The sequence below is a fragment of the Hakea prostrata genome, chromosome 6, assembly GCF_041222555.1.
Source record: "Hakea prostrata isolate BN-2017 chromosome 6, UWA_Hpros_2, whole genome shotgun sequence".
Taxonomy (NCBI): domain Eukaryota; kingdom Viridiplantae; phylum Streptophyta; class Magnoliopsida; order Proteales; family Proteaceae; genus Hakea; species Hakea prostrata.
The window spans coordinates 33,421,478-33,443,888 of record NC_142605.1 but is presented as its reverse complement, the minus strand read 5'-3'; the positions used below and the strand labels follow the sequence as shown (position 1 = coordinate 33,443,888).

The 22,411-nt window shown below is 40.9% G+C and overlaps 2 protein-coding genes across 2 annotated transcripts; both read right to left on the bottom strand.

The window, feature by feature from the left end:
- Window positions 1-12: 12 nt before the first annotated feature.
- Window positions 13-6,115, bottom strand: LOC149013448 (peroxisome biogenesis protein 19-2-like). Its single transcript, XM_089158785.1, has 4 exons — window positions 5,851-6,115; window positions 5,427-5,746; window positions 1,339-1,655; window positions 13-206 (listed from the first exon to the last, which is right to left on the bottom strand). The coding sequence occupies exons 1-4, from the start codon at window positions 5,888-5,890 to the stop codon at window positions 161-163; spliced, it is 723 nt and encodes a 240-aa protein (XP_089014911.1). The 5' UTR covers window positions 5,891-6,115; the 3' UTR covers window positions 13-160.
- A 1,240-nt stretch (window positions 6,116-7,355) lies between these two features.
- Window positions 7,356-22,246, bottom strand: LOC149013447 (uncharacterized). Its single transcript, XM_089159668.1, has 3 exons — window positions 21,427-22,246; window positions 8,940-10,535; window positions 7,356-7,656 (listed from the first exon to the last, which is right to left on the bottom strand). Exon 2 carries the CDS (start codon window positions 10,327-10,329, stop codon window positions 9,214-9,216), a length of 1,116 nt encoding a protein of 371 aa, XP_089015794.1. The 5' UTR covers window positions 10,330-10,535; window positions 21,427-22,246; the 3' UTR covers window positions 7,356-7,656; window positions 8,940-9,213.
- Between the last annotated feature and the right edge of the window lie 165 nt (window positions 22,247-22,411).

The window sequence follows — 22,411 nt, the reverse complement described above, 5'->3', positions numbered from 1 at the left end:
CTTCGAAGCACAAATAACCCAAGGGCTATCATCAAACGAGACTATGGATTAACTTTTAATTCAGGTAAAATAAAATCAACTTATTCTCCAAATTTTGCAAAAGAACCCTACAAATTAAAAACGATTGGCAGTTGAGAGAGAGAAGAGGTTGAATCATCTTTTACATTACACGACAGTTGGGCTGAGATTCAAGCATCTCCGGAGACCTGCATAAGAATTAAACAAAGTAGGGGAGACAATGTCAACAATCGCAAATCAGGCAGAGATGGCAAGAATGCAAATTATGAAATAGCCTACCATTCAAGTGCAGAAACAAGCTTATCTAAAGCAATTTTCCCCAAGTCCAACAGGATTGAACTATGGTATGAAGACTGTTCACACTCAAATCAAGATTTGAAGTGTAACATCATCAAATCATTACTTGGAAACAAGACGCTAAGTGTAGAAATATTACAGGCAGCATCACATGAAAAAGATGTCTACAAGACCTGAAGTCACAAAAATTGGGCTTCTTAAAGAGGAAAATCTCATAAAGGCACTGCTAGACATTAAAATCAGGGTGACGGGGTGTCATAAATTTTTTTTTCTTCTTTGACAGAAACAACGCAATAAAACAGTTAGCAGTTCCTTTCAGGTGTGGCTGGTTGCAGCAGAAGCATGGGTACAGGAAACTAGAGCAGCAGGATGATTGGTGCTTGCACCAGCACAACTTGCTACTGGAAGCAAGGGACTCAGTTATTAATCCTGGTGGAAATTTCAAGCCAACTTATCTTTTTGATTACATAAGATAAGGAGCTGTGGAATCCAAGCATTAACAGGTCTTGGATATGGGACTTGATTGGGCAGTCAATCATGGCCTAATGCTTAATGAGCTTTCACACCCACCAATGGAAAGATTTCTCAGCATACCTCCAATACCCAACTTCATGAAAAAGGCGAACGGGGAACTAAAAAACTTCAGCCCAAGCAGCATCCTGCTGCCCCCCGGGGGGGGGGTGTAATTTCTCTATGCAGCCTTACCTCCAGCAATTTTTGCTGAGAGGTTGTTTTGGTGGTTTCACCTCAGGCTACAACTGCAGTTCACCAACCATTGCCTCCCCTTGAAGGTTGATGAAAAGATACCCAACAATAAGTTACATGCCATGGAGAAAAAGAATTAACTGTGCTTTCGTTTAGTTCAGAATGAACTCTGATTTTTCCAATCTTTTGCACAATATTCTCAAACCAAACTTAAAAAATATAAGAAAACAAGAAAACATTAAAAAAAAAACAACAAAGAACATGCCATGTGCTTTGAAAAAGAAAACAAAATGGTATAAAGCAGCATAGAACACTTACAACTGGGCCAGATTGGCTAGATCTAGATCTGGAGCAAGCTCATGCACAATATCATTAGGAGGTTGGCCACATTCCTGCATCTTCTGCATGAGTTCAACAATCTTGGTGAAGTTATTAGGATCTTTCTCATAAACTTCATTAAGACCTTTAATGAGCTCATATTGGCGACTGTAGCGATCATATTCTTCTTTGCTCAAATTAGATGCATGGTCCTCCAACCACTTTGGATACCTATCTGCTATTTCCTTCATAGGTTCATGAAGAATCTCCTTAGACAAGAGCTGCTGCATCATAGTCTCAACGATAGATTCCATGTCCTATGCAAAAAAAAATTTATGAAGAGTGAAACTCGTTACTATTACTCTTTGAAACCAACAAGTAACATTGCAAATCTTAACTGAGAGAGGAAAAAAAGGGGAAGGGGAAAAAAAAAAAACACACACACACACACACACAAAAAAAAAACAAAAGAAGCGTAAAAAAAAAAAACAAAAAAGTCTTGTAATCCACAATGATCTATCAATTAAACACTCTTCAACATTTATGCTTGACTGCTGATGCAGTTTTTGAAGAGCAGAATATAAATCAACTTAAGCAACAACAGATGCAAACATTTATTGATTAACTTGGGTGACTCATAAAAGAACAAGGTGTTAATTTGGAGCTCAACTCAGGCATAATCCAAGTTTCAATATTCAATAGACTTGAACAATATTTGGAAGAGATAGTGAGACACACACACACAACATCAAAAAAACAAAGCCCTTAAACAAAGAAAATTGCTTTGGGGCTATCAATTACCACTCAACAACAACAACAACAATAAGCCTTGACCCAACTAAATGGGGTCGGCTATATGGATTCTTGCCCTCCAATCAGTTCTGTTCGAGGCCATGCTAGATACAAGGCCTGAGCTATACATATCCTTTCTCACCACTTCTCCTAAGGTTATCTTAGGTCTACCCCTAGCTCTTCTAGTTCCTTCAATAATGATTATATCACTTCTCCGTACAGGAGCATTTATAGGTCTCCGTTGAACGTGGCCGTGCCACCTCAAACAACTTTCTCTAAGCTTATCACTTATGGGAGCAACTCCCAGGCTAACTCTAATATGATCGTTTCTTATCTTATCCATCCTAATTTTGCCACTCATCCATCTTAGCATCCTCGTTTCCGCTACATTGAGTTTATCTATATGATTCTTTTTAGCCCAACACTCGCACCGACATCATAGCTGGTCGAACAACAGTCCTATAAAATTTTCCTTTTAAGCTTTAATGGAATACGCCGATCACATAAGACCCCGGACGCACCTCTCCACTTCATCCACCCTATTTTAATTCTTTGGGAAACCTCATCTTCTAAATCACCTCTTTTACTTATGATTGAACCTAGGTACCTAAAACAATTACTCTGAGGAATCTCTTTATCGTCAAGTATCACCACCTCATCATCTGCCCGATCATGACTAAAGTTACAAACTAAATATTCTGTCTTCGATCAATTACCACTCAACTTCATCAAAAATTTGTCGTGACCAGATCAATAAAGAGCCATTGACTTTGACAAATAGGCGGCTGGAAAAGTGAAAGATATATTTTTTTAAGTTTTCTCTTTGCTGGGTTAGACTAGTAAGTATATTCCATAATTCAGGTGATGCAATGTCACTTTATGGTTGGACCAATATGCTATGTTTTGGATACCCAAATCCACAAAGGACCAGTTCAATGTTTTTTGGTCCAACAAGGGTTGGAATTAGTTAATTTATTTAATATTTATTATTTTAGGTATTTTATTTGTTTTTGGTTCCCATGTTGGAGTTATAGTAATAATTTGAGTTGCATTTCAAATTTTGAGTTGAATTTCAAATTCCAGTTTCATATTCAACAAGGATACTTACTATTATTAGTTTTTTTTTTTTTAATAATTTTTTGTAACCAGTCAAGTGATACTGCATCATTAGGCTTACCTCAACCCTAATTTCGTTCTAATAGATTGTCCTTCACCTGATAAAAACAAGATGAGAGTTGAAATACTATATTAATGTCAACTATGGATATCTTTCACTGCTCTCTTCACAAGGACTATTAAGAGGCACTTGGTCTATTTCTCTTCTCAATTGATAAGGAGAAAAATAATGTAGAAAAAAAAAATCATAAAGAAACAAGCCACCTAAATAATGCCCCTAAATTCATGCATGTTTAAGACCTCTTTTAAAATAATAATACCAACAACTTATAGTGATGAATTAAAAAGGCCAGGAGTGGTAATTCAATGGATCACTAACCTCACGCATGATGTAATCGTCTAACTAGTACATGCATGTACATATTTCGATATTCTCAATCATATCTTCTTTCAATGCAGACAAAAGCATTCCAGCTCTACAAAGGAAGGTTTTGACTGCAAGTCAAACCCTACTGTTTCCACTGAGACAACTTGGCTTTAAATTGTCCAAGACAAAACCAATAGTCGAAACTGGATTTTCTTCCACGTTCCAACCTGTTTCGATAAGTCTCACAAGTTCCAACTGAAACCTGCCATACTGCAACAGGTTTTGACACTACCAGGGAAGTCACTCAATTCCTAACCTTCCTTTTGCATTCTTCTACTCATTCAACCCTCCACTGCAACAGGTTTTTTGCTTAATTAATTCATGGAATAGATGTTGATTGAGGGGGAAAAGGCACTTACGCAGTACCTGAAAATAGGATAAAGAACAATTTGTGGGTGTCAAAACCTAGGTTTCAATTTTCACCTGAAAAAGCCTCGTGAAGGGCCACAATTGTGTTATAGGAGACTCAACCTTTTGGACTTCAATTAGAAGTTTGGACGTAATGAAAACTTTCACAGCACAACACTTGTGGACCTATAACCAGATTACAGAATTTGTATAGTATCTTGGATTTGCATCTCTAAACCCCAAGGAGTTTAGGTTACATTGCAGAACAACATATATGATTCCAATATACTCTCATGATGACGTTACCTAGCTAAAGCCATTTTAGAAAATGGTTTAAGAAATTTTGCCCAGGGGACATCATCCTACATGCATTCCAAAGTAATGACTGATAGCCATTCCTTGCACCACCTCATCTAGAGGAATCATCTGCACCTCCAGCGCCATCACAAGGATTTAAAGCAGTGGATCACCAGATCGATCAGTTATGGCAATCTCATCCATGCTAGAAGAGGGGAAAATGCAACCTCAAAGTAAGACATGAAGAAGTTCATTACATCTGTTATCCACATCTTTAAACTCAGGAAGAAAAAAATATCACAAGTTTCTGTTTGGAAATTAGAGTCCTGTTTCAATTTACAAAGTATGGTGATGCAGGCAGAGATTAATTATAATAAAGTTAAATGCATTGTCAGGCTGACAAAATTTCAAAGTGCTATGGGCTTCTGGAATGCAGTTATGCTCATAATAAACAAACACTCTCATACTTTGAAGATACAAAAGTAATGAGATTTTAGAACAAAGAAGAGGAATTTGACAACCTGTACTTGAAAAGAAATTTATAAAATGGATTCTTTTAGGTGAAGGATAAGCGTAATGCACTTCCCTTCAGGTTTTACATGATTTGGTCCAATTTCTATTAGAATTAAAATTTTAAACAAAAGTGAATTCATCAATTATTATGTGTTAACTTTCATACAGCAAGGACATCGCCCAGCAACTGGATTCTAGAGCCACCATGAACCATTTCAGGCTTTATCCAACATTAGTGTCATATGAAGAACTGCAATGGAGGGGACCCAGACTCAATACCAAGGGTGAACAACGGGGAGCTTGGAGCAACTATACCTACAGGACCAAACCTATCCATAACAAATCCAGTAATTTCTTTTAAACAATGGATTCTCTTAGCATAATTTGTGATTGGTATGTCATTAGTGTAGTCCACCAAACTGAACGAGTCCACATACATTTGCAACTGAGCAAACTGATGCAATTTCACATAGAAAACCACTACATAAACAGAAATCCAAGAATAAAGGCCTAATAGAACAGTAAAAACGCAAAATCCACCAGCACAATATAAGCGTAAAACAACCCTAGAATTCAATTTGGAATTCAAACAAACCTGAGACCCAGAAAGCTCCTCAAACTGCTTAACAAAATCCTCCATCATTTTATCCTTCCCCAAATCATCTGCACCGGCCTTGGACGTCGCCGACTCTAATTCCCGCACAGCCTCTCGTGTCTGTTCCCTCAATTTATCAAGCGCCTCTGAAACATGAGATCCTTTGGACACCTTCTGCTTCCCTTTCTTCTTACTTCTCAAATCAGGCAACCCACCTCCCAAACCCTGAACCCCACCGGAAAAAGCAGGCGTTTGCCCACCATTTTCACTCTTTTGAACAGAAGAATCAAGGTTGAGATTCTGAAAATCGTCCAAAGCGCCTAAAAAGAATTAACAAACCATCCAATAATCAATAACGAAACCGACAAGGTGAAGACAAGGTTAAGAGGAAGAAAGCAAAAGAAGTTTTGGGGTTTAAAATTACTATCGAGGAGCTCATCCAAATCGTCGGAGTGATCAGCCATCGATTGGAAAAAAAAGATATCTCCGGGATTGCTTTGATTCTGCAAGAATGAGAAAGGTTGGTTGGTACCCAACCCCCAAACCCCAAGGTGAATAAGTCCTCTTCTCTTTTCTTGATTGAAACAGCCAACTGAAGCACTGAGTGAACTGCGAGATACACTGAGTTGGAGGCGAGTGACCCGCTCTGACTCACTAAAACCGAAGATCCACCAGCCACGACAACTTCAATGTTGGTTTTGCGAGGTCGCGCCAACGGCCCGTTATAAACGACGGAAAGTTTAGTTTAGTTTAGGTTTTTTTTTTTTTTTTTTTTCAAACGACGGGAAATTGGCTGCTATAAATTCTTGCTTTTTCACCCTCACTATTTTTAATCCGAATTGTGCTTCTGTTACAATTTTCTAAAGAACTGAGAACTTTTATATTAACTTTAAAAAGAATAAACTACACAAGAATTGTTCCAATCTGTAATATTTCTTGCCATTATCTCTAACTGGAGAAGACAATCAATCCACTGCAAGGGAAAGGAAAGCTTTTGAGACAACTGCAAGAAACCAGTTAGGAAGTCCGTACAAGAATTAATTTCCTGACAATGATGCAGGAAACTATAGTTGATTACAGAACCACTAAGCGTGCTGATCTCTCCAACCAAAAAATCATGGATCCTGAGTAGAATATCGGCTAAGAATAGAGTGAATTGCAACCATTGAATTAGATCAACCAAGGCCAAGCTCTCATCCTTTCTCCAACCCATGTTGGTTTGCTCTTTTTAGACCTTTCATCTCTGAGAATTAAAAAAAAATAGACCCAAAGAACCAAACACGTGATAGAGAGGAAAATATCCATTTTGGATGAGTAGAAGCATTTTAGATTGGTTAACCCCTGAGATGAAGGAGATGAAGGAGGGAACAGTTTCACATCACACATTTTTTTTTATAAAAATAATGAATTGGCATTAATGTTGCATAAAGGACCATTGGCATAAAACTCAAAGAGACATCCTGTTGTATTGCCAAGGGTAGTTTACAACTTTTTATTTTTTTATTTTAATATAGTGGTGAGAAAGGAGTTACCTACAATGAAAAGAGGTGGAACAACCAATGGGGGTTGGTCCAAGTGGTAAGCAGCTTGGTCCGCTTAAGCAAGGTTCCGGTATCAAAACCTTGTGGATGCAAAAAATCCCTGCTGGGAGACTCACCCACCACAGCCAGGTGTGCAACCCGGATCGAACACCGGATTAGTCAGGGCAAAGCCTTGGAAACTAGGGTTGGCAACCAAAAAAAAAAAAGAGAGGTGGAACATAACACTTGACCCAATGCAAACCAAAAAGCCTAACTCTACAAGCTAAATAGTCAGCATAAACTTAGTTGTCCTATGAACAAAACGGAACATAACTAGTTCAAAACTAGGATGCAAGAAAATAATCTCCCGAACCAAACTACAACAATGCCCAATCTAAAGAGTGGGGGAGTTACAAAACAAAACTTCAGTAGTTAAATATTTACAAATTTCCAAAAGGAAGAAAGAGACCATATGATACGGCCACTGATCATTTGGTATAGGAAGCAATTCGTCCCAAAAAGGAAGATCTGATATGATTGATTGAACTTGTAATTGCATCTTCATTGCTTTCAGTAACCCAAAATAGAGTGCCAATTAACATCTACAATTGAGTAAACATGGAATACCCGGTACACAGAACTACACATTCTCCCCTATGTAAAAGCTTAAAAAAATTCACCTCCCTTCAAACAACTTGAAGAAGCTAACCCTGCAATGATAAAAGAGGTTACAGTCAATTTTTCCATTCAGGAGGGAAAGGGAGTAGATCTATTCCAACATTTTTCAAGTCAATGATGACATCAGACCCTGATCACATTTGTTTTAAAGTCACTGCGGCTGAAGAGATCCTCAAGTCTCTGAAACTCGGAACTAATTACTCAGCTCCATTCACATTTGTTTTCAAGGTCACCAGGGATTCAATATTTCAGCTATTTCAAGCAAACTGCTTCATCCATTGAAAGATACTAAGATGATAAATACTCACACGGTAAGATAGACCAACGGAAAGAGATCTAAAAACTAATAGGTCAATAAACCCTGGCAATCAAAAAGGAAAAGCTTTCTGCATCAAGGAAGAAATATAGGCAATCACAGTGATGCAGCAGAGAGGGGGAAAGAGGAGTATTTCTCTTTTCATTTCAATTGATTCCAACCCTAATCCGAAGAAATGGATCAAATGAGGAATAAGGCTGAATCGAGCCACACTGGATCTGGAAACAATAGTGACCGACAAGGATTACTTCAACCAGGAACCTGTTGGCACAGCAGCACCTGACAACTCTAATTCCAGGAGCCATTTGCTGATCTCATAGTGATTTTTTCGCTAATGGTACAAAACAGAGTTGTATGTTATTGAGTGCAGCACATGGTTGAGGAGTTACATAGGTTCCTCAGTCACTTTTTTATCTCATAACACATAGGATGAAACCATTACCCTGTATGCACAAGTATTTCTATTCTAGAAAGGGAATTTTTTTAATTTTTTATTTCATTAATCTACTTGTATTAGATTCTCGTGTTCATATTTTGATTGGTCTATAGTATCTTATAAACCAAAATGTCTAACAGTAATGACACCTTCAATCAGACTAAACCAGGTACAGATAACCAAGCTACAAATTCTAAAGCTAAACAAGTTTGTGACATGGGTAGTGGTCAGTTCCTCCGACAAATGAGAGAAGTTTGATTGCCAATTATTATTTCTACAATATGAAGGGTTGACTTCATCCAAACAACACTAAGCTTAATTTCCAATCTCACTCATTGATAAGAAAATGTGAACTTGATGAAAATTATAAGTTGTCACTCAATTGTCCCAAGAGGGTGTCCCTAGAGGGAAGGTGATACCTATGTATCCAGAGAACTTCCACTATACAGGATGTCTCGAATCTATATTTCTTAAACTTGAATATATGAAGTCCTTCCTAAGGTACGTCAATAACTCAAAGCAGTACCATTGACTAACTAATCATGGAAAGTATGAAACTATACCTTCTCATGCAATTGGTTCCTCATTTTTAGAACTGTGGTCATCCATTTTGATGCCCAGCCCTGGCAAGATAGTATGATCAGGCAAGGTAACTCCATACTCTGAAACTGGACCAGAATCCTCTACTGCTGAAATAACTTTGTAAGATTCTTCAACTGTCTTCACTGATGGAGGTGCAAATGAGTTATTCATGGTTGGGGTAACCTCCTTTTCTGCTGACACTGAAATACTGTTCTCAGATTTGCAGTCCACAGATGAAACTTGTTGATCTTCTGACTAAGTCCCTTTCTGATTCTGATCATCAGGTTCCACTGCAATGACATTTTGCATTCCAGGTTCAAGTGTAACAAGTGATACCTGTGGCTCCGACAATTGAACTTGCAGTTCTGAATTACCTGCTGCAGTTGCTGCTTGGTGAGTTTGAGGAAACCCATAACCCGTCAAATCTTGTGGAAGGCCTTGAGGAATGAAGGAAGTTGATTGGGCACTAGGATGAGGGGGGTAAAGAGTATGAAGCCCCAGTGGTCCATACACAGCTTGGTGGTCTTGAAAACGCTTGACCTTAGAAAGATGTTTTTTACCAGACAAATGACAGTCTAAAACAGCCTGTGTATCACACTTGACATTGCACAGGTCACAAATCAATGGCACCACTTCTTTGGGTTTTTTTGGAGTCTTAACTGGCACCTTTGGTTGTTCAGAGTCTTCTGACATCCTCATACGCTTACCACCTCGGCCCCCCCTCATCTTCCGCTTCATACCCGGTCTCCTAGTGTCAAGTTGCTCCATCTTTTGCTTCCTTGCTGATGCTTCAGTCGGTTCTATTTTAGTAATCTCAGACTGCTCTTCAGAATTAATTGGCTGCTCAGTGTCCATAGTATTTTCTGTGGAAAGAACTGCAGTTGGTAAGTTGTCTGCAGCAGACTTATTCTCAGTCCCTTGTTTAGGCTGTATTGCAACTTCGGATTTGGATTCAGGTACAACTACAAGTACCTGCTCATTTTCTGCTACTTGTGCAGATTTTTGCTCATCCTGTACTTCACCCACAGGTTTACCCTCACTTGGCAATTCTGATTCATGTTTTTTCTCATTCCGAGTGGCAGACATGGGCTTTTGCTCAGTTTGTATCATGGGTATATTTTTTCTAGCAGTCTGTAACTCCTCAAATCTCTGCAAGTTCTTCTTATGCCGCTTTCCATTCTTGTGCTGCTCAAGGATTTCCAGTGTGTTACAGTCAACCCTACAAAGTTCACACCATGCAATCTGTTGACGCAATTTTGGAGCTGGCTTTCCTGAAGCTGGAAGTGATACTGGTAGTCCTTGAACCTGTGAGGCCTCTCCTTCAGCAATAGCTGGTGGTTCACCCTCACCTTTTGCCACTGCAGCCTCCATGTCAGATTTAGCAGCTAGATTAGATGAAGATGAAGCAGCGTGTGAGGTGGGTAATGCCGGCCACCTTTCCCCATGCGTCCTCTCCCACGGAAGGAGGGACCTGAGCCGTCCTCCCTGGAATGGTGGTGGCCATAATTACCTCGGCCACCACCTCTAAAGGTTCTGCCACCCCTTCTGCCACCGCCTCTGGAGGGAGATTGCACAACCTGCACAGAAGCCCTCTAAAGGTCTTTTAAGTAGTGATCCTAGTGGAATAGCCAAATAGATAATGATTGACTTCCTAAATGCAGAGATAAAGAAGAAGAAAATTACTTTCAGAACTACATATAGGTCAGGAGTTATTATTTTTACTATCTAAAAAACAAGAAAGAAGAAAAATGAAGATTATTCATAATACAAATGCAAATAAGTCATGCTACCCCACCCAAAAATAGAGAAAAAAGATGCAGAAGGAAACAAAAGTTGAAATTGTATGAATCCACGGAGTTTTGTTCAGCGTTCTTTGTCTCAACCAGTAATTCCAAAGTAAAGGACACCATGCACAGCAACAGCTGAGAATCTGGCAGTGGGTTGCCTCCAATCAAGCACAAGCTCCCAGGAGTGTTAAAGGCTTTGTTTATCTGTACTAGAAGCCAAGATCATACAGCTTGGCTGAAAGTACCAAATAGACTTATTAGGAGCCATGCAGTGACTAACTATTACCATGTCTACGTAGTACATGCAACGCACTAGCTCCCAACATCCTCAATTTGTTGTCAAATTCGCAAATGTGAATAAATGACACAACCCAGAAATTTAGAACAGCAAGACACTGCTGTCTTAAATATGATCAGCCAATGCAGAAATTTATACCCAGTGGGAGGAAATTATTGTTCTATGGAGTTTTATACTTGGTGAAAACTAGGATGTAGAGCTTCAGGCAAGTCTTATAACGTTTACAAGATTCTATAAACTACCATATGGTTATTACAATTACAAATGAACTAAAAAGAAGAGCAGCAGTTTATACAGATGAACTAGAACCCACAAGAAACCAGAAAATCGATAATAGGAAACCTGCCAAGGAAGCAGCAAAACACTTCTTTTTAGAAACCAGAAAATAAATTTTGCCACTCTAAAAATAAACCTTTGCCAAGAATAATGATAGCAACCATCACAAGGTTGCTCGGTTGGTAAGGACCAACACCTCTTATGAAAAGGTCATGTGTTCGACTGTCCCTGATGATATATGCAATATCCCCTCCCCCCATATATAAAAAGCTCTTTTGTACCCCAAAAAAGTTAATAATAATAAATAAATAAGGAATAATGATAGCAACAACTTATAAGAAATAACAGCTCCACTATAATAGCCAACAAGAGAAAACAGGAGAAAAGAAAGAAGAAAGAAATCTGAGAGAAGAATAGAAAGAAACGATAGAAAGAAAGAAGAGAGAAGATAGCAACTAGAGAAGAAAAGAAAAGAAGAGAAGTCTAATTCACGTAAGAGAGAAAGTAGGAGAAGAAAAGAGAACTTACCTAAGAGAGTGAGGATTCATGCCAAGGGAGATTTGCGCAAGAGAGAAAAAGAAAGCCTTTTTTTAATCTCTACGCCGTCGTTGCTGGTAAACTCGGAACTGCCCACTAATGTCCTCATCAGGTTAACGTTGATGGTTCTTTGGCTTGGCTGAAGTCAAGACTTGTTGTCAAGGGACAGTCCCAAGTTTATGGAGGTAATCAACTCCATAAAAAGTTATCCTATATAATGGAGTTGATTATACAGAAGGACATGAATGGCCTCCTTCCTTTCCAATCTATATTCTATAAAAAGTTATTCTTTTATTTGAATTTTAAATAAGTTTACATACCATCACTTTTCATTTATTATCCATTTTTTTAAAATTTTGAAAGCAACTGGGGAGGAAAGTCAGACACAAAATGAATGCTAGAGACTAATTTGGTCTTTTAACACTTCCATCACTCTTCTTCAAACTTCGGAATTTTTCAGAGAGGAAGTAGATCATATGATCATAAGATTCATAACTACTAGAATAATATAATAAAGACCATTCCCCCCCCCCCCCCTCTTGGTAACTGCATAGTTTGGAGCAAAGCAACACTACAAGCTAATTAACAAGGGTATTTTATGGAATTCAAAAAATTGGGTGTTTGAATAAAAGTAATATGCTCAAGGTTAAACAAAAACAAAAAAATAAAAAATCATCTAGGGAGTGTTACCTAAAAAATAAAAAGCGACTTCAAGAAAATACATGGGTTGTGCCTAGTAGTCTAGGCAAAAGTATCATGACCCCCCCCCCCCCCCCCAAAAAAAAAAAAGAAAAAAAAAAAAAACAGCAGAAATTTGAAAAAAGGCAGTATTTTTGTTATACGCTTAAACAACACAAATAATCAAATTATTCACAAAGATTTTTGGAAACTCAAAAGACCCTCAGGGTGTACTTTGTAACAAAGTTTTTTTTTTTTGGATGAATAAAAAATTATATTAAAGGAAAGAAGAAAACAAAGCGAAATGAACAAGGGGGGGGGGGGAGGGAGAACCCGCAAGAGGGGGCAACACTCAAGGGGGGAAATAAAAGAGCAACTGAACCCCCAGGTGCTAACAATACACCTATTCCTGGGGTTATCATCAACAGGGAGGTGGGGAGAGGAGAGCAGTCTAGAAGATACATCAAAATAGATGGCTTTCCAAATCAAATCTATAGATCAAGATTTGGAAGTCCATCTCCTAAGGTTACGCTCCCAGCAAATGTGGTGGATAGTGGCACTAAAGACTAGCTTGCCTATATGGTCGCAAATGGAGCACCTAGCAAAGTTCCTCAAGAACCAAGACCAATCACAAACAAACCCAAATGAACGTCTCGAGTGAGGCCAAATGGAAGCAATAGCTCTTCCCCAAAGGGGCCAAGTAAGGGGACAAGAGAAGAAAAGGTGGTCAATGTCCTCTGAACCATTCCAACATAAGGTACAGTTAGGGTTAGTAGTGATGTGGCAACTAATGAGGAAGGATTGGGTTGGAAGGGCATGGTTGAGGGCTCTCCAGAGGGTGAGGACATGACGGGGGATGTTGCCTTTGAACAATTGAACCAAACCAAGGGGGACCAGGGGGCCAAGGGTTTGGGAAACGGATAAGGTTCCAATTTGCGGCATGGCGGAGGAAGACATTAGAAAGGATCTAGATGGAGAAGGGATCCAAATTTGGTGGTGTCTCGGGGAAGGTTGTGGATAGGGGGAGAACATTCCAGATTTGTGTGATCGGACTCTAAGTTCATTGCGACCGAAAGGTGGGGGTGGGGGTGGGGGGAGGTGGGACCATGGGACTTCCATATAATGATGAAGGTATCAATGTTGGGTGGTGGACTTGGGGATGTTCTACATTGAATGGCATATCTACATTGATTTTTTAGCAAAATACAACAAATGTATTATTTATTCTCCAATTAGCGTAAAAACCGGCCCCCCCCCAAAAAATTCGGGGGCTTGTCGAAACTAGAAAAGTCCTCGGTGTTTCCACAAGTTTCCCAACGCCCAAGGGGGAGGATGCCAAGGGGTCGGTAGGCCGAAAGCAAGAAAGGATCTAGATGGAGAAGGGATCCAAATGGTGGGTCTCGGGTGGATAGGGGGAGAGAATTTGTGGATGGGGGGAGGGGGAGAATTAATGATGAAGGTATCAAGGGTGGTGGACTTGGGGATACGGGAATCATAAACCGTAAAGGGGCTAAGAAGGGTGTAAAGAACGCCCAAAGGATGCCAAGGGTCTAGCCAAAAAAGAGTGGAGGATCCTTGAGAAATTTGGAAGAGATATAGGGAGCAGGCGAAGGAGCAAGAGCTCCTCCAAGTCCAGGAGAAGGAGTCAAAAGGGAGTCCTTGAGGATGTAAGAATAGACTCAGGAAACCCAAATAGAATCATGCTTAGAAACAATCTTCCAAATGAGCTTAAGGAGACAAGCTGAACGTCAAGGATACGACGAATACCCAGGCCGCCCTCAGATTTGGGACGACAGACTGCATCCCAAGAAATGGGATGGAGGAAGGAGGATTCTTGGTCTTTCCAGAGAAAAGCACAGAAGAGAGCTTCCATAAACTGGATGATGGATTTGGGAATGGAGAAAATGCCGCTCCAATAGAGATATGAAGATTAGAGGATGGATTGGATGAGCACCACTCTACCCGCAAAGGATAAGAGCTTTCCCTTCCAAAGTTGGAGGTTTTTCTTGATGTGATTGAGCATAGGGGAACAGTGGTAGCGGGTGAGCCTACCAGGAATAAGGGGCAAGCCAAGATAGGTCACTGGAAAGGACCCAGGGTTGAATCCCGAGAGCTGTAAGAGGGAGGAACGGATGGGGTCCGAGACTCCGGAGAGAGAGAGAAGTAGATTTGTTAAGATTGACGTGAAGACCAAAGAGGCCTTCGAAGGAAGAGAGAGGAGAGAATGGAAGAGATGGAAATGTGGTTAGTTTGGAGAAAATCATGAGATCATCAGCAAAAGCGAGGTGGGTGAGATTTGAGTATCTACACTTAGGGATAGGAGAGATTGGGTGTTGTTTGTTTTGGATTGGAGGATGCAAGAGAGGACCTTTAGCCCCAGAGTGAACAAGTAAGGGGAGAGAGGACAGCCTTGACGAATTCCTACCCGAGAGGGAAAAATACCCAGCGGGAGAGCCATTGGTATTGATGGAGAAGTTGGGGGGTGGAGATACAAACCTCAATCCAGTGGACAAAGGCAGGGGGAAGCCCATTGCCGAGAGAACCTCACTAATGAAGTCCCATCGGATAGAATCAAAGGCTTTATGAAGGTCCACTTTCAAGAGGGCGGTAGGGGAGTGGGAAGACTTATCAAAACCTCTAATAATCTCCACACAAAGGAGGATATTGTTCGAGATGCTAAGGCCCGAAATGAAGGAAGATTGGTCGGAGCTCACTAGCAATGGAACGACCTTCTTGATCCAATTGGCAAGAATTTTAGAGATGAATTTGTAAATGACATTGTAGAGGGAGATAGGACAGAAGTCAGAGAGAGATGAGGCCCCAGGCTTCTTAGGGATAAGGCAAAGGAAAGTTTAGTTGATGGAGGAAAGTTTGGAAGGATTGAGGAAAAAGCTACGGATGGCATGGATGAGATCATCCTTAATGAGGTCCTAAGAAGCCAGGAAGAATCCCATACTAAAGCCGTCAGGACCAGGGGCACAATTGGCTTTGTGGGAGTGGATGGCGGAAAGAATTTCCTTATGGAAAGGGATGGAATGGAAAGAAGATAAAGCGGAAGGAGGGACAAATTTGTTGAGGAGAGAGGGGGAAAGGGGAATCCGAGAGGAGAGGAAGGAAGGGGCAAGAAGGTTGGAAAAGAAAGAGACAATCTTTAACCTGATACTGGGGAGATCAATGATTCAAGTGCCATTCGTAGAAAGGAGACAGGGTATGGAGTTGAAATTAAAGCAACCTTTAAGGGATCGGTGGAAATAGGCGGTGTTGGCATCCCTAAGGTCAAGCCACTTGATTCTTGCCTTCTGTCGAAGGAAGCTTTCCTCCTAGGAGGAGAGAGAGGAGAGGGAGAGGGAGAGGGAGAGAGATCTTTCTTCCTCAACAAGGGAGGGGTTAGAGGGGTTGCCCTGAAGAAGGTGCTAGGTCCTATAGAGATTGGAACGGCAAGAAGAAACTCTTGATGAGATATTGCCGAAGGTGGAGGAGTTCCAAGAACGAAGGGCGACCTAAGTGTTTCTCAACTTCCATGCAAAAGCAATGAGGGGGAGAGAATTACAGTGAACTAGTTGATTCAGGCCATAGAGATGGTGGGGAGGAAAGAAGGGTTGGAGGCCCACATATCAAAGAATTTGAAGGGCTTGGGGCCGGAGGAGGGAGGATCGAAAATATTGAGGATGCAAGGGGAATGATCAGAGAGGCTAGGGGGAAGGAGGCATGGGAAGCAGGGAAGCCAGAAAGCTAGGACTCATTGACCACAAAGCTATCCAGCTTGGAAGCTATACAGGCATCTCCAATCCGACAGTTTTGCCAAGTAAGAAGATGGCCAGACCAAAGAAGATCAGAGAGGCCCATATCCTTTAGGCATGAATTAAAGTCATCCATAGCCGCCTGGTCCGGGAGATTCCCACCCACTCTTTCATGAGAGAACCGAACAATCCAGGGGAATCCCTCAGTGGAAGGAGCAAGAGAGCGGAGATCATCCCAGAGAGGGGAACAATCGAAAGATCGATTAAAGCCATAAATGATAGTGAGGAACATGGGAGAGGACGAGTTGGGAGAAGAGATCCGGAGATGCATGAGTTGAGAGGAAGAGGAAAGAAGATTGAGATGAAATTTATAGGGGTCCTAAAGGATCCAAATGCGACCATTGAGGGCAAGATTAGAGTTAAAGAGAAAGGACCAAGATGGAGCTATAGATCTGGCAATCCAAAGGGTGTTGTCATTATGAATGTGGGTTTCAAGGATGGCACAAATGGAGGCTTTTGCATCACGAAAGGCAAACTTAACATCAGCTTGCTTGGAGAGGGCATTTAACCCTCTAACATTTCAAATGATGATATTGGACATAATTACTGATGGGATAAGAGAGTGGCTTCAAGTTTGCTGTTGGGGGTAATGGAAGTCGTAGGAGAGAGGGGTGGGGACACATTGGGCCAAGGATGAGGGGGTAAAATGGGAGTCTAACACAAAGGGGAATGGAGGGGAGATGGAGTTTCAAAGAGATTCGGGTCAATGGAGGAGTCTCCGTTTGGGGTAGAAGGGAAAAAATGGAGATTTTCCACTTGATTCACCAGCGTGGGAACACTGGGAAAGGAAGTAGAGGAAGAGGCTGGGGTGGTCTGGTTTTGGGAGCATTGGTGTTTTGGTGAGGGAAAGACAATCGGTTTAGTGGTTTGATGTTAGGAAGGACCAGCCTTAACAAGAGGGCGTGGTTTGGACCGTAAGTTGAAGTTGGGTTTTGGTTAAAAGGGGATGGGCTTGAGGGAGAGGGCCCGAGAAGAGAATGGTTTGATGGATTTTTGGTTAATGAAGATGGGCTTGAGGGAGAGGGCACGTGATGAGAATAGTTTAATGGGTTTTTGGTTAAAGAAGATGGGCTTGAGGGAGAGAGCCCAACAGGTAAAGCTTTTGAAATAGGTGTGGGTCCATAGGAAGGGGAAGATAAATAGGGGATAATTGGGTTAGTGGAGTTGTGAGCTGTTACGAGAGAGAGAGGGCCACGCGGAAAAGGGGGTAAAGGGTTTATCGGTTTCACAGAAGGGGAAAGCTGCAGGGTTTGGGGCCAAGGCAAGATAGGCGGTAACATGGGAGAGGTATCTTCCAGTACAATTGATGGCGAAGACTCAGGGATACCGTGAAGAGCAAGGTCAAGAGGTACCAGTGGTATCGATGACCAAAAGGCAGTAGCTTCTTCGTTCAGGCCATCAAATTGGTTGGTGGGAGCCTCAATCAAAGAATCATCAGAGCAAGCGACGTCGTTCACTTGAGGAGCAGGGTTTGCAGAAGTTAGTTCCCTCGGCAGTACGATTCTTTTTTTCTTTTCATATCTTTCTTTTTTCTGTTTCTCTGGTAGGTCTTGGTTGCCGGAGAGATCATCAGAGAGGCACTAACAGGAGCTACGGTCACAGTGATTTGCTCAAGCTTGTCGATTAGAGGAATCTGAGCAAGCGGAGAAGAAGTTTCTTCTATTCTTTCTTCAATCGATAGAGGGATGTAGTCTTCGTTAACCAAAGGTGGAGTTTAATCAAACGACATGGGCAGAATACCAGAGGATGGCTTAATCTCAAACTTGGAGTGGTAGGATGATTCTTCATGGCCGAAGGATAAACAAGCTTCACATCTATCAGGGATCCAATCGTAGGCAATAATTTGGTTGTATAGAAGGCCATTATCGTCTTCAATGGTGATATGGGGGGGGAGGGGTTTGGCTACTGAAATTTCAACGCAAATTCTGGTATACGAGAGATGCTCAGTCTGATAGTTTTCAAGTCGGTCCTGAGAGGACGACCGATGGCAGATCCAATTCTACTGAGACAATCTTGGATCCAGAAATCCAGAGGAAGACCAAGGAGGTTGATCCACAGGGAAATAGTGTTCAAGTCGACACTACAGAGAGGCTTCAATCGTTCCCAAGCTTTGATGAAGATGGGAGATTTTCCTACAAACCAAGGAGAACCCTCCATAGCTTCAGCCTTGCGATAGGGAGAGGCAAGTTTGAACAGAAACGTGTTGGCGTCGAACAGGTATCCATCGAACCTTGAGCATGCCATTGCTTAGACAAAGATGCTTTCACAATACCAAGGGGAGGGCAGGGGCCTAGAAATTGGCCAAGAACGGCAAGATTCCAGTGCTTTATGCTATCAGCAATGGCTTCAGAGGGGCAGTGAACTAATGGGATGGGGTTAGATGAAGGGGTAGGGAGGATGAAAGTGAGGTTACAGTCATGGGGAGATGAAAGTGAGGTTAACAATGTAAGAATTTTAATTAGGACCAATATTGTCTCACAAATTGGTCACTCTCATTGCTATTGAGAGTGAGCATGTACATCAATTTCCACCCCCATAAAAACATCAAGAAATTTCCAAACGTGGCTCTACTCCCTCTTCGGTGAACTCAAAGGAAAGAAACACTTCTTTGCAACATGAACTTCATACTAAAAATGTCTTCCAACAAAATGAAGAAAGAAATATGAAGATCAATGACAAAAGTGAATCTGCATACTAATACAAACCAAGAAATTGTTTCAAATCAACCCATTGCTTCCAATCAAGGAACAAAGTAGGGATCCACACATCCACTGTTGCAAGTTCATGGTTATTGGTCAAAATGCATGGCTTAGCTCTTTACTTGGACTAACACTCTACCAGGTGAACCAGGCCAAGGTGGAGATGGGTCAGAAGATCATGCCACACTACCATTTTGGGTCACTCATTTGTTGGAAAAAGCTTTGGGTAATGTTTCATCCAATCAGGTAAAACTGACTTAATCTTTGAATTTGCCAACCAGTAATCACATAGGAAGTATGAACTAGAATCCTGAGATGAGACAGTCCAGCAAGTTGGATAAGAATTTCCCACCTCTACAGCCAAGTAATATTGTCTGGTAGCTAGATCAGCCTCCATTAAAAGCCTTGACAAAGTCAAGGTTTCCAAAGTTTACTCGACCGAACAAATGAGTCAAGATAAACTAGCCAAAGGAGTCGCCGCTTGCATGCAGGTTTATAGGCTCGTTCATGAATTCACCTTTATATATAGGCCCCATGCCTTGAAGAGGACTCGAACCTCCACGCTCTTTAGCATGAGATTTTGAGTCTCGCGTGTCTACCATTTCACCACCAAGGCGTCTTGAAAGTGAATCGTATTTCATGAATATGATATCTATTTAGTGGGATGTATGGAATATATGATGTCCTCCTCCCACAAAAGGAGGCAAACCCTACTAGAAATTTCCTTTTATCTAACACTCACCAATAGATCTTCGTATTCATTCAATAACTCTATATCGAATTGACCAGCTTGAGTCACTGAGTTAACCAAGCTGAGGTTGCAACAAGTTGGACTACCATGTCAAGCTGCCACTATGAATTATTGATTCATGAGCAAAAGCTAGATGTAGTGTTCCGTTCAAACAGGTAAACCTGAACTAAGTTTAAATTTTCCAACCAGTTATCACAAAGGAAACATGAATAAGAATCCCCGGAAAAGACAACCTGGCAACTTGGATTAAGTTTTGCCACCTCTAAAAGCAAGTCCGAATGTCAAATAACTTGGTTAGCCTTCAAAGGAGGAAATTTAGCAGGTCAAGGTTTCAAGTTTAATTTGTCTGATCACATTAGTCAAGACCAAAAAAGCCAAGTCATGCTCTTCTTCCACAAAAGAGTTGACATCATAATAGATATTTACTTCATCTTAAATTCAATAATAAACCCTTATATTCATCAAATGATATTGAGCTAGCCTAAGTCACTGACCTAACTTGTGGAAGCAAATTTTGATAGCCAGGCCAGCCAACTCAAGGCAACTATGTGTTTAAAACTCCACCACGACACAACCATGAAACCATCAAGAGAAGTTTGACACGCTCCATGGTGTATTATCCCTCAAGAACTGACAACCTAGAATGGACAGTAAAAAGAACTGAATTTTTCATACCTATTTATATTGAGGAAACCACGCCAACAGGAATCCAACGTGATGATACAACCAGTAATGACCAGAGAAGATTGAGGCTCCTGATTCAACTTCTCCTACTAGAAAATGACACAGTTTAGCATTTCCAATGTCCTTGAGAAACTTCCAGATCTATAATTGTCAAGGTAACTTTGGATAATCTTTTTTAGAGCAAGCCAAATTATGAATGACAATACACTGAGTTTGTCATCCATAATGACTGTATCAGATTACCAGTCCCTGGTTACAAAAGTAACCATTTCATGTACCACATGCAAGATTCTTTGGAGTGGATAACAAAGTCTAATTTTCTTGTGTGCTACAATGCTTATAAACAACAAATTTACAGTGTCCCAGCACACAAGGCTCCCACCATAGAATATCAAAGCACAAATATGACACATATTCACACACATCCATAAGAGAAAGCATTTCATGCGGAACATCATATAGGCTGCTTCCTTCTCAAAAATCACAAACCACTTATTGGAACTTGGAAGTGATAAGGCAAGCATAGTTTCCAAAATAGAGTTTCTCGATGGCATTGGAAACACTTGTTCATATTAAAAGAGCAATTCACTGAAGGGTGATAGATTCTTGTACGTGCCATGCCACTAGCCTATCTGATGTCTGAACATGATAATGTTTCCCTTGCTGAATAGTAAAAGTTACAATATGGTGATAGAACAGAATACGACTTTAAGTTTATCAGATGGGCATCTTCTTCAACACCAGTTATTATCACAGGCAGCGACTAAATAAGCAAAATTCAAGAAAGCAAGAGAACTCATGTAGTGCGTATAAGGTTACATTACAAAATAGGACATTTCACGAATTACGACGACAACAAAACAGAGAATAACGAAATCACATATGGACAAATGTTCTATCAAATTAATTGGAAAGATTACGCTGAATCAACAAATGGCTATGACAACCAAATCCCTACCACAGATTGCATTGAAAATGGCCCGCGTGGCATTGGCATTGGAACTAGACTATAACTCCCATCCATGGGGTGCCATTGCCGCTCTTGCATCCCAGCCATTGCTCTTTCCGTTGCATCCATCGTTCCTGCAAAATGACTCAATTGCGATAATGCAGCCATGGCTGCAGCGGCCACGGGGTTCAACCCAGGCGGTACCAAATAAGACGAGTTCGGTTGTTGAGGATGTTGTTTTTGATGATGATGATGATGATGATGATGATGCTCGCCAATTTCTTGAGGGTAATAAGCATTCGACTGATGCTGCGCTTGTCCTTGAACCGCAGAACCAAGGGTTCTTGACGATTCAGAAGGTGCTGATACACCAGGAGGATAAATGGCAGCCGATTCCTGCACAGATTGTTGCTGCTGTGGTTGTTGTAATTGAGTTTCTGATGAATAAGCATTGGTGTAATGTGGATAATAGTAATAGTAGTGTTCTTCATGCGGTTGTTGTTGGTATTGATTGTAAGGATAGTAAATTTGGTTTCCTTGATCGTACGCTTGAGCTTGGGATGGATAGTATAATTGAGAAGACAAATATTGCTGTTGTTGAGCAGGTTGTTCTTGCTGCTGAAACTGTTGATTAAGCAGTTGGAATTGCTGTTGTTGAGACTCCGTTAGTGCCGAGAGATCCATAGCTGATGGTTCGATCCTTCCTCTATTTTTATTTTTTTTGAGCCGAGAGATCCATAGCTGATGGTTCGATCCTTCCTCTATTTTTATTTTTTTTGATAGAATCCTTCCTCTACTCTCTACTAGGATTAAACAGTTTCTCTTCTGCTAGGGTTCAACCGTTCAACCCTGGCCGCCGATATATATATAATATCCCGTCCCAATGTCCCTATATAAAAAAAGAACCCTTTTGTTCATACCAAAACAAAAAGAAAAAAAAAACCTTTCTTCATGCATTCGGCATTTCCGGTTGGGAAAATTATGAAGGGGAGTT

Coding starts and splice junctions, on each gene's coding strand:
- LOC149013447 (XM_089159668.1), bottom strand. CDS start 10,329: ATGGAGGCTGCAGTGGCAAAAGGTGAGGGTGAACCACCAGCTATTGCT.
- LOC149013448 (XM_089158785.1), bottom strand. CDS start 5,890: ATGGCTGATCACTCCGACGATTTGGATGAGCTCCTCGATA. Junction 5,747..5,850: donor TTTGGATGAGCTCCTCGATA/GTAATTTTAAAC, acceptor AATTCTTTTTAG/GCGCTTTGGACGATTTTCAG. Junction 1,656..5,426: donor AGGAGCTTTCTGGGTCTCAG/GTTTGTTTGAAT, acceptor TTTTTTGCATAG/GACATGGAATCTATCGTTGA.